General features: G+C 34.6%; 2 protein-coding genes across 8 annotated transcripts; both read right to left on the reverse strand.

Moving 5' to 3' along the window:
- Window positions 1-206: 206 nt before the first annotated feature.
- pih1d1 (PIH1 domain containing 1) lies at window positions 207-6212 on the reverse strand. Of its 2 annotated transcripts, none has more exons than XM_057345760.1 (11): window positions 6116-6201; window positions 5771-5879; window positions 5089-5146; window positions 4770-4958; window positions 4603-4664; window positions 4421-4502; window positions 2884-2980; window positions 2277-2306; window positions 2042-2120; window positions 1805-1948; window positions 207-1652 (listed from the first exon to the last, which is right to left on the reverse strand). In XM_057345760.1, the coding sequence occupies exons 2-11, from the start codon at window positions 5849-5851 to the stop codon at window positions 1617-1619; spliced, it is 858 nt and encodes a 285-aa protein (XP_057201743.1). In that variant the 5' UTR covers window positions 5852-5879; window positions 6116-6201; the 3' UTR covers window positions 207-1616. The 2 variants fall into 2 exon arrangements, with proteins under 2 accessions (XP_057201743.1, XP_057201742.1); XM_057345759.1 differs by having other exon boundaries at window positions 223-1652; window positions 5771-5853; window positions 6116-6212.
- Window positions 6213-6606: 394 nt separating this feature from the next.
- LOC130561434 (uncharacterized) lies at window positions 6607-16063 on the reverse strand. 6 transcript variants are annotated; one of them, XM_057345761.1, is made up of 13 exons: window positions 14567-16063; window positions 13603-13699; window positions 12537-12611; window positions 12251-12307; window positions 11601-11717; window positions 11340-11496; window positions 10987-11010; window positions 10743-10790; window positions 10577-10627; window positions 9430-9504; window positions 9252-9290; window positions 9051-9133; window positions 6610-8923 (listed from the first exon to the last, which is right to left on the reverse strand). In XM_057345761.1, exons 2-13 carry the CDS (start codon window positions 13636-13638, stop codon window positions 8873-8875), a joined length of 813 nt encoding a protein of 270 aa, XP_057201744.1. In that variant the 5' UTR covers window positions 13639-13699; window positions 14567-16063; the 3' UTR covers window positions 6610-8872. The 6 variants fall into 6 exon arrangements, 5 of the variants coding, with proteins under 5 accessions (XP_057201746.1, XP_057201748.1, XP_057201747.1 ...); XM_057345762.1 differs by lacking the exon at window positions 14567-16063 and adding an exon at window positions 14310-14366; XM_057345763.1 differs by lacking the exon at window positions 10577-10627 and having other exon boundaries at window positions 6607-8923.
- Window positions 16064-16139: the final 76 nt, after the last annotated feature.

A 16139-nucleotide genomic window follows, 5' to 3' on the forward strand; every position in this document is an offset into this window, starting at 1 on the left:
GCGTCAATAAGGTAATGGGTTAGACAACGTTTAGATTAAAAGATGAAGTTCCATCTCTTACAGGTATGTTTAAGTAATATAAGAACGTGTACTATACCACTAACTAACGTACTATTAATTCTTAGTTATTTAATTGGAATGACAGCCTTCCATTTTGTTGCTGTTTTGCATCTGGCTCAATTGAAATGCAAAGCTTAATGCTGCAGTAGTGTCTGGCAGAAATAAAAAACCTTTGCACAACAAAATCGCAGAATGTACTTCCGGGTCATTTATTTTCTAGCAAATGGCTAGCAGTCCTGAACTTGGCAGTACTTAATCTTCATCCACTCTTGCAAAGAGAATGTAGACAGCAAGTCTTGGTCAATTTTCAAGGATTAGGCCTACTCATAATAGCACCAGCATACAGGGAATAAGGCTCCAGGATTTTTGAGTTTAACAATATGCTTTGATTGTTTTTTGTGATTTTGCTTTGAAGAATCACTCTCAAAACTGTGGGTTCCATTGCCAAAAGATAGACTTTAATATCAAAGATACAAAGCCGAGTTGCTCTGCAGACCAACTGGCTTCTCTTCATTCAGCCTATCTTAAATACACGTCTTCTCAGGCACATGCCACTATTATTAATTGCCATAGGAAGAAGGGGTCTATTCTCTTACAGCCTAATTTGTGTTAACACATGTCAGAATAAGAGGCCTCCTCTTTCACAGCCTGATTTGCTTTTATAAACATGTGAGCCGCAGACCCCCATGTGAGTACGCTGTCCTCTCCTATCCTCCATACGTGCAGCCCCAGAAAAAAAATACATTGCATAGAATAATTCAAATACATAATGGTAGAATAAATGTATACATATAAGGGATTATTTTGGGGTATAAAATCTTCTACATTGTCAACTGTGGTGACATTTCAATTTAACATAACCAGTGTTGGGTAAGTTACTCTGAAAAATTAATTACTAGTTACTAATTACATATTCAATAGTGTAATTAGATTACTGTACAAATTACTCTCTCCAAAAAGTAATTAATTACTTATTACTAATTACTTTCTATATCCTATATCAACCTTGATTAGTTAAGTGATTCAAGGATAGACATGAAACGGCTCTTTTCATTCATTCAAATAAATAATATAAAACTACATAAAGTATTATTATTAACTGACCAAAGTATTACAAATGTGAGAATTATACATTGAAGCACAGATTTTAAAGTTAGACTTTGACTTTTGATGTCTGTTCCACTATTGCACACATATATATTACACAAAGTATTTAGTTTAAATACATCAGAAGTAACTAATTAAATTACAAAAAAAATTGAGTAATCCCTTACTTTACTTTTTCAAGGGAAAAATAAATAAATTACAGTAACTAATTACTAAGTAACTAGTTACACCCAACACTGAACATAACATAACACAGATATTTCTACATCTGTGAATTGTATTACTTATTAAATAATTAATCACATGAAAACACGATTTTTCAATATAACTTACACTGATTTATGGTTAAAACAGAAGTGACATGAATGAATATTACACCCACATCATCCACAGTCCTTATGTACAAAATATAACATTTTATTGTGAATTATTAGCCTTGCAATAATTTCTTATGAAGACACTACTGGCATGGTCACTGTGAGCATCTGAAAAGAAAAAGAAACAGATTGTGATTAAAATACTCTAATTTACCCAATGAGAAACAGAATTGATTTAAGAAAGTTAACAGTTTAACCACAGAAAAAGGAATTGATTATCAACTTTAAAATGGAGTTTTTTTGCAAAACTAAGATTTTACCTGTGTGTTTGTGTTGTACTCTGCAACACTGTTTTCTTGGTCTATAAGCAGGGGAAAGAAAATATCTAAGTGGAAAAGGGAAGGTCGGGCAATCAGTAATAGCCTGTCCTCTCCCAAGTCCAGAACAAGAGAGCGAGCAGACATCTGTAAACGTAAGGAAGAAGGAAACAAATAATCTCAGACTTTCTTTGCACAAGTGACTGAATGTGATTAATACTAGGCTAGGTTATTACTCACCACCCCAGGCAACTGAATCTCAGCAATCAGGTACTCTGCATTACCAGTTGGGGGCTCAATCAATAAACAAAACTCTGGGCTGGAGTTGACGAAAAGAAAGCCAAAAATCAGTAAGAGATAGTATATATCACACTCAAGAGTAAATAAGTGAGGACAGAACTTAGCGAAACAGCCACTAGTCTACATAGTAACAAACCAAATAAATTGTACACAAACAATTTTAAAAAGCACTCACCGTTTGGCTGAATTCAAGGACCGAGATTCCCTGTTTACATAAAACAAGAATGATCTGTATAGTTGAATATGAATGAATGGTTTGCAATATATAAACAGAATAAAAGGCAGGCTGGTGTTTTATACAGTATATAATTTAAGCACACATACTGAGTTCAGAAGTACTTAAGAGTGAAGATGCATTTGGCTGACCAGATTAATAACAAAATTACAGGCAGGTCTGATTTAAAAGACACATAACACTGAAAATACTGGAAAGAAATTATAGGGAAAAAGATTAATTTTATGTTCACGATAAAGGAACCCTAGAGACAGACAGACTGGTGTCTGTGCTTAGCATGCAGATTAAAATAATTCAGTCATACTGTCCCACATCATACGCAATTCTGGAAAAATATCAGGTTTGGCAGTAATTTCTATCAAGTGGAAAGAACAAACAGTGCCCTTCTCCATTTTGAGTTGAAGTTTTTTTGGCAGTAGAATTGCATGCCCACATTTAAAGGTGCAGGACTACCTTATTTAATATTCATATGCTATTCTGTCATAAAAAATAAAAACATTAACATTATGCAAGAATTAAGAAAGGTTTAAAGAAAAAGAGAACTCACTTTGAGTCAATTTCTTGAATAACTGGCTTGTTCTTGGTGCGAATGTTTTGCTCTGCAAGAGAGCCCATGAACTTTCTGTTCTTCAAAATCTTTATATCTAAAAGGAAACAAAAAATAAGGCTTAAGATTCCAGCTTTTTGTTTTTTGTATAACAGATCGGAATAACAAATTATCTGCTAACTGTATGCAAATACATTCAGCTAAAAATATATAATAAATAACTTGCATTTTAGTTGGCTACATTAGTTGTTTTTACACCTGATTCATTTTATTAACTTTTCATCAACTTTTTTCTTATTTTTAGATAATAATCTGATTTTTAGAATAACAACATTTGCTCAAATATTCAGACAAATACTTTTTTAAATTCTCTTTCAGTCTTCAAAATGAAATGAAATTTTAAAAAACGGAAACCTTTGTGCGTTCGTGGCAGGCTTAAGTGTTACAGTGGCAAGAAAAAGTATGTGAACCTTTTGGAATTTCATGGTTTTCTGAATAAATTTGTCATAAAATGTGATCTGATCTTCATCTAAGTCAAGGGTATTGACAAACATAATGTGTCTAAAATAATAACACAACATTTTTTTGATCTTTCGTGTCTTTATTGAGAACAACCAAAAAAAACTTGTAGTGCTTGTGGAAAAAGTATGTGAACAAGCAGTGTATCCACGGCAGGACACCACGAAGGAAGCCACTGCTTACTAAAAAGAACATTGCTGCACGTCTGAAGTTTGCAAGAGCACATTGACACTCCACAGCGGTATTGGCAAAATGTTTTGTGGACTGATGAAGCGAAGATTGAACCATTTGGAAAAAACACACAGCACTACATCTGGCGTATGAAAACATCATCCCAACTGTAAAGTATGGTGGATTGCTGCATCAGGGCCTGGCCAGCTTGGAATCATTGAGAGGAAGATGAATTCCCAAGTATATCAGACAATTCTTCAGGATAATGTGAGAATGTCTGTACGTCAGCTGAAACTGTGTAGGAGGTGGGTGATGCAACAGGACAACGACCCAAAACACCGGAGCAAGTCCACAACAGAATGGCTTCAGAAAAACAAAATCCGCCTTTTGGAGTGGCCAAGTCAGAGCCCAGACCTCAACCCAATAGAGATGCTATAGATTGACTTGAAGACAGCCATACACATGAGACGTCCAAAGAATATGACAGAGCTAAAGCAGTTCTGCCAGGAAGAATGGGCTAAAATTCCTCAACGATGTGCAGGTCTGATCCACAGCTACAGGAAGCGCCTGGTTGAGGTTATTACTGCCAAGGGGGGGGTCAACCAGTTATTAATTCTAAGGGTTCACTTACTTTTTCCACTGCCATTTGGAATGTTGAATGAGTGTGTTCAATAAAGACATGAAAGATCAGAATTTTGTGTTATTATTTTAGACACATTATGTTTGTCAATACCCTTGACTTGGATGAAGATCAGATCACATTTTATGACAAATTTATTCAGAAAACAATGAAATTCCAAAAGGTTCACATACTTTTTCTTGCCACTGTATATGCATTAAGACTGACCTCTGCTTAACTCTAGGCTGTATTTATTCCCCAGTCCCTCCAAAGAAACTGCGATCAGAAACTGCTGGAACAGGGTGTCTTTCTGATGAGTACAAGCACACAGTAATAACCATGGAGGCAGAAATAAAGGCAGAGGGACAACTTTATAATATTCAGGGTGAAAACACACACAAGACCCTCACCTGACATTTCTGGAAAAACTCATTATTGATCACAACATCATACACTGTGCAGCCTTGTGAGCCTGGTAGACAGAGGAATGAATAAATAGAATGTAAATGTGCTTCATTCTCATATGCAGACACCAGTACAAAGAAAGGAATACACTGTGAGGACATGAATTGCTCACTGTTGTCCACTTCCGTATGGGGTTCGCCGAGGCTCATGGGCACCCTGTAACTTGTGGGATCCTCAGATTCCAGTAGGTTCACCAGTGCTTCCTGGGACATATGAGGAGGGGGTGGTACAGTCTCTGACTGGCAGATATTCAGAAAGACCTTCTTTTGGTCCGACAACGACAATGTCTTTACACACATGCCTGGCATAGACCGGAAATCCAGGAAAAAAAAGAAAGAGGGTGAGTCACAAACAATGGTCAGTGTGCTGTAATACTTATTTCTCATCTTGTTTCTTCAAGTCCTAAAAAATGTATATATACTTCGACTAACCTGGCTGTGGGCGAATGACTTTGCCAGATGGAGTGTCGCCTTGAATTTTCCGCACAGTCTGCAAGGTTGAAAAAACACATTTTTAACTTTGCAGTTATTATGCAGAGAAACTAGAAGGTCCTATTAAAACAAAAATTTGTAAGTCATTGCCAAAGCAAGCAGATGTTTTTGACTTCTACTGTACAGTACAGAGTAGACCCTGTTTAGGGTTTATTCTGCAATACAATTTTCTGGCTGTAAATGTATTTAGAAAATAAATATTGTCACCACTTTAAAGATTGCAAAACTGCAACTACAAATCCTGACAGGATTGTAGTTAGAACACATCTATTTAGAGGAGGGCTTTCTAGAGATAATTTTCTTAGACAAAAATATTTTGCATAATATTGACATTGCTCATTCATAATGGTGACTGTGCTTGTTCATCTTAAAAAGCACAGTAGTCTATACACAGTGTGCAATATTTTATTTATCTATTTTATTCTGGTCAATGTCATGACTTATTCACGGTAAAGCAGCCTTTCATACCTTATTGCTTAGTAATGAAACGGTACGGTTAACTGCTAAATATCACGACAGAGTTTTCAACAGAACTTACACAGTTCATTCATTCGCCTACCAATCAAGTATGACACATAAATTATGATGGTTTCTGCTAAATGACTTTTGGCACGGCGGTTACCTGAAGAAGAAGTTGCTGATAAAGTTCCTCCTGCTTTTTCTCCTCTAGTTCAACACTGAGGAGAGACGTATCCGTTTCCATGACTACACATATGAACAGACAACACACACTGGTTGGCAAACAAACAAATTAACTTGCTGATTTTAAGTACGTAATCTGAATTTAAACGCTAAACAAGGGGTTATGGCCTGTGTTAATCTAAGAATATTCACATTAACAAACATCATTGCTAGCTCGCTAACGTATGTAGCTAAAAGCCTATGTAACACACGCAACCAAAGACCAATTTAACCAAAGACCAATTTAACCAAAGACCAATTTAACTGCATGATACTGTATACTCACTGAGCGTATACTGTTGTGGACGCTAACAATATGCATGTAATCGGTTCAATGTTGCGCTCTACTACATCTGGGTACAAATGACGCTGAAGCACGTATGTCAAAATAAAAGTACTCTGGTTAACGTTTCTGCAAAAGCGAAATAAAATGAAGAATGTGCTGAGTCAGCACACATATTGAAATGTAACAAAAAATATCAATAATTTCCTAAACTGCTGGATATCATACTGCTATATTTATTCATAGAGTGCCATATTGATAGTGAAGTAGTCGGTAATGCAGTGATAACTAAAAAAGGTTTACAGTAAACAAAGCTATAGTAATACAAAAAAAGTTTTGGTAATATTGTATAGCGTACAAACATTACTTTCTATTGAACTTTTATAGCCAGCCCATCACAACTTTATGGCAACTGTGAAATTCCAAAATATTAGTTTAGGCCTAAATATTTTTTGTGGTAGTGTGGTCACGTAAATTATTTAAGAGTTAAAACCCAAAAACAAATTATATCATGATAATGAAGACAAAGACTGAAAATAACTTGGTATTTTTTTCGAACTCGTTTAATGCCATGGTCTATGGTGGTATATATAATACGGCTTGTTGTTTTAATTAAGTCAAGTTTGCAGCACAACAGTGTAATTTCAGTTACAATGCACAAAGTATTTAAACATTTAAGCACATCAAATAAATGACATTCTGAGATACCCAGAATACTCGCGCATATATTCTCCACTTCCCTTATACTTGTACACACATAAACATACACATACATCAGAATATAAACATATTCCAAGATAATAATAAAAAACTGCTGAAAAAGGCAGTATATATTACATTTATTCCAACAAAGTCTAAAATATTTCCTTTTCGAAAGAAACTCTGGGACAACAATTTAAGACAACAGTTATACCCCAGAGTAAGCATTTTTGGAGTACCGGTGTTGTCGAAGTCTGTTCCCCCTATGTTTCCTCCTATTAGAGTTGTTCCTCATAGCGCCCGCTACGCAAACAGCGTGTAGGGGGCGGGCGCGTGCACGTTCCACTGGTGATTTTCAATTATTTGTTGAAAATACCAGATATTCTCATACCATGAATTATATATATTTTCACATTTCCTGTTTTGTATGACTTCTAGCCATTCTTTGGTCTGTTCAGTTTGTTTTAAAATGTATTTTGTAGAACAACGCAAAATGTTGAAAAGCAATATAAAATACGTTTAAATAAATAAGGATGAATTTAAATACATTGTAAAATGGTTAGTTATGTGTATGGTAATTGAAAATCACCAGTGGAACGTGCACGCGCCCACCCTCTACACGCTGTTTGCGTAGCGGGCGCTATGAGGAACAACGCTGAGGAAACATAGGGGGAACAGACTTCGACAAAACACCGGTTCCATCGTCCCAAAGTCTATGGGTTTTTGGTAAATCGCCTGAAATAAGGTATTTGGTTAACAAAAACTCTAAATAGTTTCACGTTTTAATCTATGACATAAAACACACCAGTTATAACCTTCATGTGATTTTCTAAAACCTTTATTTTGTCTTTAAAACGGAGGTTGCTAACAAGTTCTAAACGCAACTACATCCTTTGGCAGGAACATTAGAACGTTAGACGTCACCGCACATGTAAATCTCACAAATAATGCAACTGGGACACAAGTCTCTAAAAACATCGCTGGAGATTCATTCACGCAGTATTACGTCGCGGGAAACACATTTGTAATAAAGTTTGTCGGAGGCTTGGTTGTGATGACATTGATATCGAGTGACCACCCCTGTTGAAAAAAACAGCATATGCTGGGTTAGGTATGTTTTGATGCTGGTTTCACCATCTTAAACCAGCACATGACCGGCACAAACCAGCATCATACCAAGCCAGCATATGCTATTTTTTTCAACTGGGGTATTAGTGTACCTAGTCTGTTTATTTCGTCGTCTTAGCTTTTTACTTCTGGCGATTGTATCAAGGCTTCAAAATTGGAAATATTGTGTTCATCTGTAAATATGATCTTGATACGACAAAACGTGTAAACATCGTGAACATTTGTTAATCACAGAGCTTTTTTTGCGATCTTCCAAAGGTCTATGGGAAAAATGCATAGGCTTTCGGTCGAGGGAACCAGCGCGGCTCTAAGATAAACAACACTTCTGTACAGGAACATTTAAGACAATAACAGTATAATAAGAATAAGAATATTCGACCCTGTGGATATTACTGTTTAAGTTAATTTGATAAATCTATGTAAATGATTATTCAAATCACACATTCACTGATATCACAGTGCCATGCATAGGGTCTTATGTGGTAGTTATTACAGTTGAGTAATGTTGAAATAGCATCTTGAACTTTAAGCCGCTTTAATAGCATTTTTTGAACTTTAATTTGATACACTTTATTGATTTGACTGCCATAAAGTAAAAGGAAGGTGACCAACCCCCATACATTTTTTTCCAAACTCTGTCAACTTGTACAAAAACACAAAGATTCAGAAAATCTACGTTTGAAAATAAAACATCAATCGACAGAAATTATGCAATGAAAAAAAGCAATGTATACAGAATCACTAAAATTGTTATTTACGTGCCAGTCAACGTGAAAGGGTGGGAACAGAGAAATATAAATAGTTACAAAATTAAAAATAAACTTTAAAATGTATGTAAAAATTCTATTTTATCTATAATGCAGTGAGCACTGAGGTACAACATCCAATACAGTTATAACTTATAACTAAAGCGAAATACTACATAAAAACACCTCAATTAGAATCTCTGGTCTCTTTGAGCCTCATCTCTGTTTCTGTATTTGCCTGAAAAAAATATTGATAAAACATACATATAATTTAAAGAATAGGTATAATTGGTGTATTTGGTATATTTGATTAAATGCGTTTATATACACATATGCACTACTTAAATGATGGGACCATGATATACCTGGCGGTTTCCATTCTTCCTATACCACAGCCAAAAGAGTAGAAGGACATTCAGCAGTAAAGATGCAGCAAGGAGCACTTTAACTGTATGGAGGAAATATTTGTATTGGAAGGTAATATTTTAGGTTACAAAGATATTTATAGAGTAAAACAGAGAAACATGGAGGCTGATATGATTGACAGACAGAACTAGAAGACTCACTCGACGTGTCTGCCAGGTGTTCCCGAATAGATTTGATTGCTGTAGTAAAAGTGAAAACAAAAACATTACATACGCATATCCATCCAACTGTCCACTCACCCAGCCAACCAAATTTCCAATCAATCTGTGTATGTGAAAAAATATAAATTACTGGAAAATAAATATTGAATTTACTAACTTTGCTTACATCCAGAAGCATCGGAGATGGGGCTGTCAGTTGTATTTGAAGATGCCGTGCCTATGTGATTTGTTACTGTTTGTTTAAATTAACAAATCTCAATTAGGTAAAAAATTATAAAAAGCTAATGTACAAAATATTGCAAAATATTTAGAAAATATTGCATTATATGCAATGTAAAATGTGTAGATAGATAGTTAGTTAGTTAGTAGATACTAGTAGTTAGTAATTATAGTATTAGTAAATAGTAAAACTATTAAATTTGTAGTTAGTAACAGTACACACTCAGTGGCGACTTTATTAGATAACTTTATTAGCTTATGACAACTTCTAACAGACCATATTTAACTTATCTAACAGAGTTATTCAGTGAAGGAAAATTGAATTTGACCATGACGACTGTTGGTATAAATGATATCACATAAAAACTAATGACAGGATGAATTCTCATATACATTTATCAGAGTATGGTGTTTACAATGGTGTAAAAAGCAAGTGTGGGGCAATTATTTCTGATCCTTGTTTATATATTTACATTTATGCATTTGGCGGACGCTTTTATCCAAAGCGACTTACATTGCATTATACTATACATTATTTCTGAGTATGTGCATTCCCGTGGGATCGAACCCATGACCTTGGCGTTGCAAGAATCCAGAGAATCAAAATTAAGACATTTCCAGCTACACACATATAAATGTGTACCTAATGAAGTGGCCACTGAGTATTATACTACTAATTTACTCATCATCACTGATAAAGCTGCTTTAGGTAAATGGCAAACTTGATGCTTACTAAATTGAGGAACAGTAGTTGTTGATGAAGCGGTTGACTAATCTACAAAATATTGCATCCTTTCATTAAAACATAATTATAATCTGTAAAGTTTAAATCTATATGCTGGTTTTCTGACGTTTTTACTGTTTGTGCTAAAATGTATTTCCTGTAGAGCTCCTTTGCAACAATGCAAAATTGTAAAGAAATTCTGTGTGTGTGAAAGCACACTTGGTAATAAAGCTCTTTCTGATTTAATATGATCCTATGCTTTTAAGTATAATCTTTTGTCTGCTCTTTAGTAATGCTCATTGCAGCAGTAGGATTTTACAGATTGCACAGTTATTAATGGTGAGCTATTGAAATAACTTACACTCATGTGCAGTGGTGTTTTGGCTGATTTCTGGTTTTGAGCTTGTTGTCCCTGTATAATTGATTGGGTCAATGAAATCAGTTAAATAAATCTGTGCTAGATTCTGTGTATGTGAAAATAAAAATAAAATACTGATAAATACATTTTAAGTATTGAATATGCTTACGTTCAGAAGCGGTGGGGGCTGGGCTGTTAGATGTTGAAGATGTCGTCCCTATGTGATTTTATTACCGTTTGTTTGAATCAACAAGTCTTAATTAGGTAACAAATAACTCATGCACAAAATACATAGGAATGTACATTCCATTATGCTGTAAAGAATATGCTCTAAAGCATTATTCTAACACAGTTTTCACATTCATTTACAAAAGAACTTTGTGATGAAAGTGGAAAAAGTAAAAAAAACTTACTCTTTTTTGATGGACATTCTAAACCTAATGAATGGAGTAGAAAAGATAGAGAAAGAAAATGTGAGTTCCTTGAGTTTGCCATGGAAAATGAAAATCACAATCTCAATCACACCTTTTGGAACTCCATTATACTCCAGAGATGTGAAAAAACACCCTTCGGCTACCAGTAAGTGTAACATGTCCATGTTAATTTAGATACTGGCGTTTATGTTTTGGCTTTGCTGTAGATGATTGTAACTTAACATGACATCACTTACTGTACTCTAAAAGCCTAGAAAATGAGACTATTGATGTTGCCACACTATGATGTAAATGCAAAACAATAGATAAGAAATTTAATAGAGAGCCCATACCTGATAGTGATGTATTGCAATATTCCGAATACATTGATCCAAATGCAGTTATGTTAATAGATGTTGTAAGGTAACCATCTGCATCTGTACAGTTGTATTTGCCACACTCTTGTAGTAATTCCTGTGATCCTGTAATTTCTTTTGTTTTATTAAATAACTAAAGAGAGAAAAATAAGAATCATGTAGTTAGTAGTGATAATATTTAAGCCCCAATTGCTAAAATAGATAGTGAAAGAATAAAGACACTACAGGAATACTCACATGTTCTAACATTATTTTAAAAGTCTCAATTATTTTAAATTTTTTCATTTCTTTGTTCATATTTTTATTCCATGTTGAACACAGAGTGTTTATTACTGAAAGAACTTTGTGCTGTTCCTAGTAAAAAAATGTCAAAGTACACAAGACAAGTTTATCAAACAGTACATTTGCACACAACAATTATTTTTGGTAACAATTTAAAATACGGTTGTATTCAACATTACTAAACTTATTTTACATATGAAATATTTCTATGTCAGATTATTATCTGGCAAGTAGTCGTGTAACAAGCGGGATAATATATATCCAGCAGTTGTTATGGCAGAACAAACCCCTTTAGGGTGATGTAAGATCCCTCTGCCTCGCACTGGGATCCTGATCACCCTGCCTGGGTTTATTCTGTGATAACAGGTGACAGTACGTTACGTTTTACTTAAAACCTACAATTTTGAATAATCTTATTGTAAGGTGTTACCTTATTTTTAAAGTCAAATGCAAATCGCTCTAGATTGCCTGATAAATGCAGTCCTGCTCCATTTCTTTACAGTATTTGTAAAACAATGAGAATGACTCTTCACAGACTGCTACTACCACTAATACTACTACTAATAATAATAATAATCACCATTGTACAGTATGTAACTTTTTACCTTCGAGTCAAGGAATACCTTCATTTCAAACAAATGATCTTCCAACAATTCCTCATGCTACAAGAATTCACAAAAGACAATGTCAGCCGATCACTATCCCAAATTAAACCAGGATTATGTTTTACAAAAGATTTTATAATACTAATCTGCAATATTTTCCTAATTATAGCAACCTACTAGACAAATAAATAATTGGAATTAAGTAAAAAAAATATGTACTACAGAAAGTATTAAATGCAGTGTAATACAGAACAGGTAATTCATAAGTAATTTTAGACAAACTCACCAAGTGTGACGGCAGATCGTTAGGCATACATTCAGATTTGGCATGATGAATGTAAATCGTGAAAAATGAAACTGTCTGTCAAGAAAAAGATATGTTTCAAGATAAAAACAACCATTTTGGGACAACAAACACTTGAAATTGTGTTGATACACTGTGACCAGTAGAGATTTCTCAAACTCGTATCTTACAGCTTGGGTAAAGTACAGTAGAATACAGCATTTCTACAAGTATTGTGGTGGCCATTCCAGTACACTGTTTGTTGAATTCTACTAAAACCAAACCTGAGGAATGACATAAAATCACCCAACAGCAACATGAAAGACAATGCAAAGACGTTGTGGGAAAAAATCAGGCTTATTCCATCATATATTCGTTTTTGAACTGATCCTAAAATACATGTAAAAATACATGTTATATCGTGTTGTTTGAACATAAATATAAACTTGTTCTCTTGCCATTATTTGACCAGTTTGTCCCCTTTCAATTTTCTGTATATAATTGCAAATTTTTTTTTTATACGGAATTCAGGAGAAATGTTGTCACTAGTTCACAGAGTAAAGCAACAATGATAATTTCTCTTAAACACATTACATATAAATTGTAAATAAAAAAAACCCTGAAAATAATTTTGCAGTATTTTGATATGATGTAATGTTTCAACAACTCTGGTTTGCCAGTTAAAAATGACACAAAAATAAGTGATTGTTAATGTTTTCAATGAAATGAAACAGCCATGTACTGTCATTCTTTGTACAATACAACATATGGTATGCTTGTGCTTCAGTTAAATGAACTAATTTGTCTCTCATTTACTGTTTACCATGTCAGTTGTTTACAGCTATGCCTCATGTACCACTTTAATGTCTCATGCTTTTATTCAGATTTTAATCTAACTGTTCCACGTGGTGAGTTCTTGTTTTCAGTGGGTTTGCTGAATGCACAAGAATTGTCACATTCCTCATCTCCAAGACTGCCCTGTCAATAATACTTGAGCACCAATATTAAACAACACAGTTCAAGTCACACTACGTGTCACTGAGAGGATCAACAACAGATTATAACTCACGGTGAACAATGTGAATGTCCAGGCTTTCCCGCTCATTACGTTGTCTTGTTAACCATCAGAGTTCAGCTCCATAAGCCACAGTCTCTTATTTAACTTGCTGGATATTACAGGAAACACAAAAGGGAGACGTCAGAGGGAGGATGTACAGAAAAATAGAAATCAGCATATAATTAGGTCATAACATCCCTTTCTTTTTGAAAGGCAGGAAAAAATTAAGTCATTGGTATTAATCCTCTTCACACAGCAAATAACATTTTCAAGATTACATCATGTACAATTATCTTCACCTAATTGTAATTTGAAACTGACTTTCAGTCCATTCTGTAATGGGCTCACAAGAACACAATTTAGTTTACTGATGATCCACTACCTCTAGAGATCTCCAAACTAACATCCAGAGAAAGCATACATCCAGAGGAAATGTTTAACGTATCAATGAGGTTTAATAAAACCAAATTATAATTCCTCTGATCCCTGATGTCAACCAGATCTGAAGGTCTTCAAAGACAGTAGCCTACTATTACTTTATTAGAAGTAATCAAATGAGCATGGACAGTTGAGACTTAATAATCAAATAAACAACGAGAAATACAAATTGCTATTTAAATGGCAAAAATCGGTGTGAAAGATCATTCAGAGTGTAATATTTTTTGTCGATTAAGTGCAGCTGAGGCCCTCTACAGTAGAAACAGTAAAATCTCACACACAGCTGGATCTCATCTACTACGTGTCTTTTACGATCACAATGTCCAAAGTTCCGTTTGAAAACATTACTGCAAATTAAAACAGAAATGAATGACACCTAGATTATATTTAAAAAAACGATCTTTTGTATGACTATTTCAAAGTATTCGTTTAATAAACAGTCCTTTAATCAAACAGAATCATAAAATTGAGGATTTAATATGAAACTCAAGCATGTCGTTCCCATTCCTCCGTTAACACGCTGTGAAACACGTCTTACCTTTCAGCCGCCTTGTCTTGTAATGCATCATTTTACTTTCGGTTTGTGGCTTCAAGCTACAAGCCCCTGTTGAGCTGCATGGAGTGGACTTTAAAATCCCCCTAACATACCCACGCGAGGGGGTGACCTATTGAATATCGCCATTATAAAATGACGTTTTTAATCATACTGTTCCGATGTAGCGTAGGTTTAAGGCTGTCGGTTGTAACTTGTAACGCTACTTCGCAACTAATTATGAAGAAATAGTTAACTCCCCGCCCACTTCAACTTTGACCACAAGGCTCGAAGGCAATAAAAAATAACATTCCTAAAGATCATCAATAGGAAGTGCTATTTTTAAAGTGCATGACAATGACAATGGCCATTCATCCGTTTGTTATCTATTCTCATTCACAAACCAGTTTTCTTTACCTACTATGGTAATAGGTTACCTGTATTTTTAACATTTATAAAAAATGTATCTGCTTTACAATGCAAAAAAAGTAACACTTAACCAAACTTTGCCCATAGGTTCTTAACAGGACAAGATGAGAGGATATAATGGGAAAACCACGCTCTTAAAAGGCTATACAGTACACCCTGCGCGTAAGCGGCATTAGCTGTCACTTACAATCCAGAGTATTGAATAATGCATTCAAGCATAAATCATTAACCACTCTTCCTCACACAACCATCTTGGGCTTTCAGGAAGCAGATCTGTCCATATTTAAGTGATAACCACAGCTTTAAGCCAAATAGTTTTATACCAAGTCTCTATTTCCCAACTGGTTTGACAATTTTTCAACATGAAAGGTTTGCTATGTCATTCCCGAAACTGAAATGGAAATGCCTCTCCTGACTTTACCATTACATGATTTGACCACTTTGTACTGTAAATGCACTTCATTTTTTACAAGGGATGAGTTTGTGCTGGCACAGATCTGCCATATAGCAACACAGGTTTTCCATTTCATTTCTGTAGTATGTAACATATTGCAGCATGTCAGCTGTCTGCGGAGTTCTTCTTAAATATGTTATAAGGAATTTCAGCCATTTTGTCAATTTCCACTAGATTTAGCAGCTGAATTAGACCACCACCATCACTTTTCAAAGTCTAAAAAGCAAACATCCTCCCAAAAAAGGCTTAACAGACCACTACACTCGTCTCACACAAAAAAAAACACAAGATCGCTTATTCAGAAAAGTTCTCTTGACATTTTATCAACCTTGAGATTTTACCTTGAGATGCTTTTTAAAAAGTATTGGAGAAGATCCCATCTATGCTGGGCTATGTTTTAAGTTATCCATTTTAAATAAATAACTGAAATCTATATTCTGTAATATAAGAAATTAGTAATATTGTTAGCCCAAACAATATACTGTATATGTATAGACCTAACTAGAATGGCTTAATAAAATTATTTTTACAGGAACAGTGTAGTTTTGTCACATCACAGCTAGTCGGAATAAATTGGCTGCATAATGTAGAATGCTGGGAAACAAGCTATTATTTCCACATCTTAAAAATCCATTTGACACACTGTGCACACTTCTGTGTTTCCTGCCAACTGTCATCAGACTCAAAATGAACATT

Source organism: Triplophysa rosa, linkage group LG11, assembly GCF_024868665.1.
Source record: "Triplophysa rosa linkage group LG11, Trosa_1v2, whole genome shotgun sequence".
NCBI classification, from domain to species: Eukaryota; Metazoa; Chordata; class Actinopteri; order Cypriniformes; family Nemacheilidae; genus Triplophysa; species Triplophysa rosa.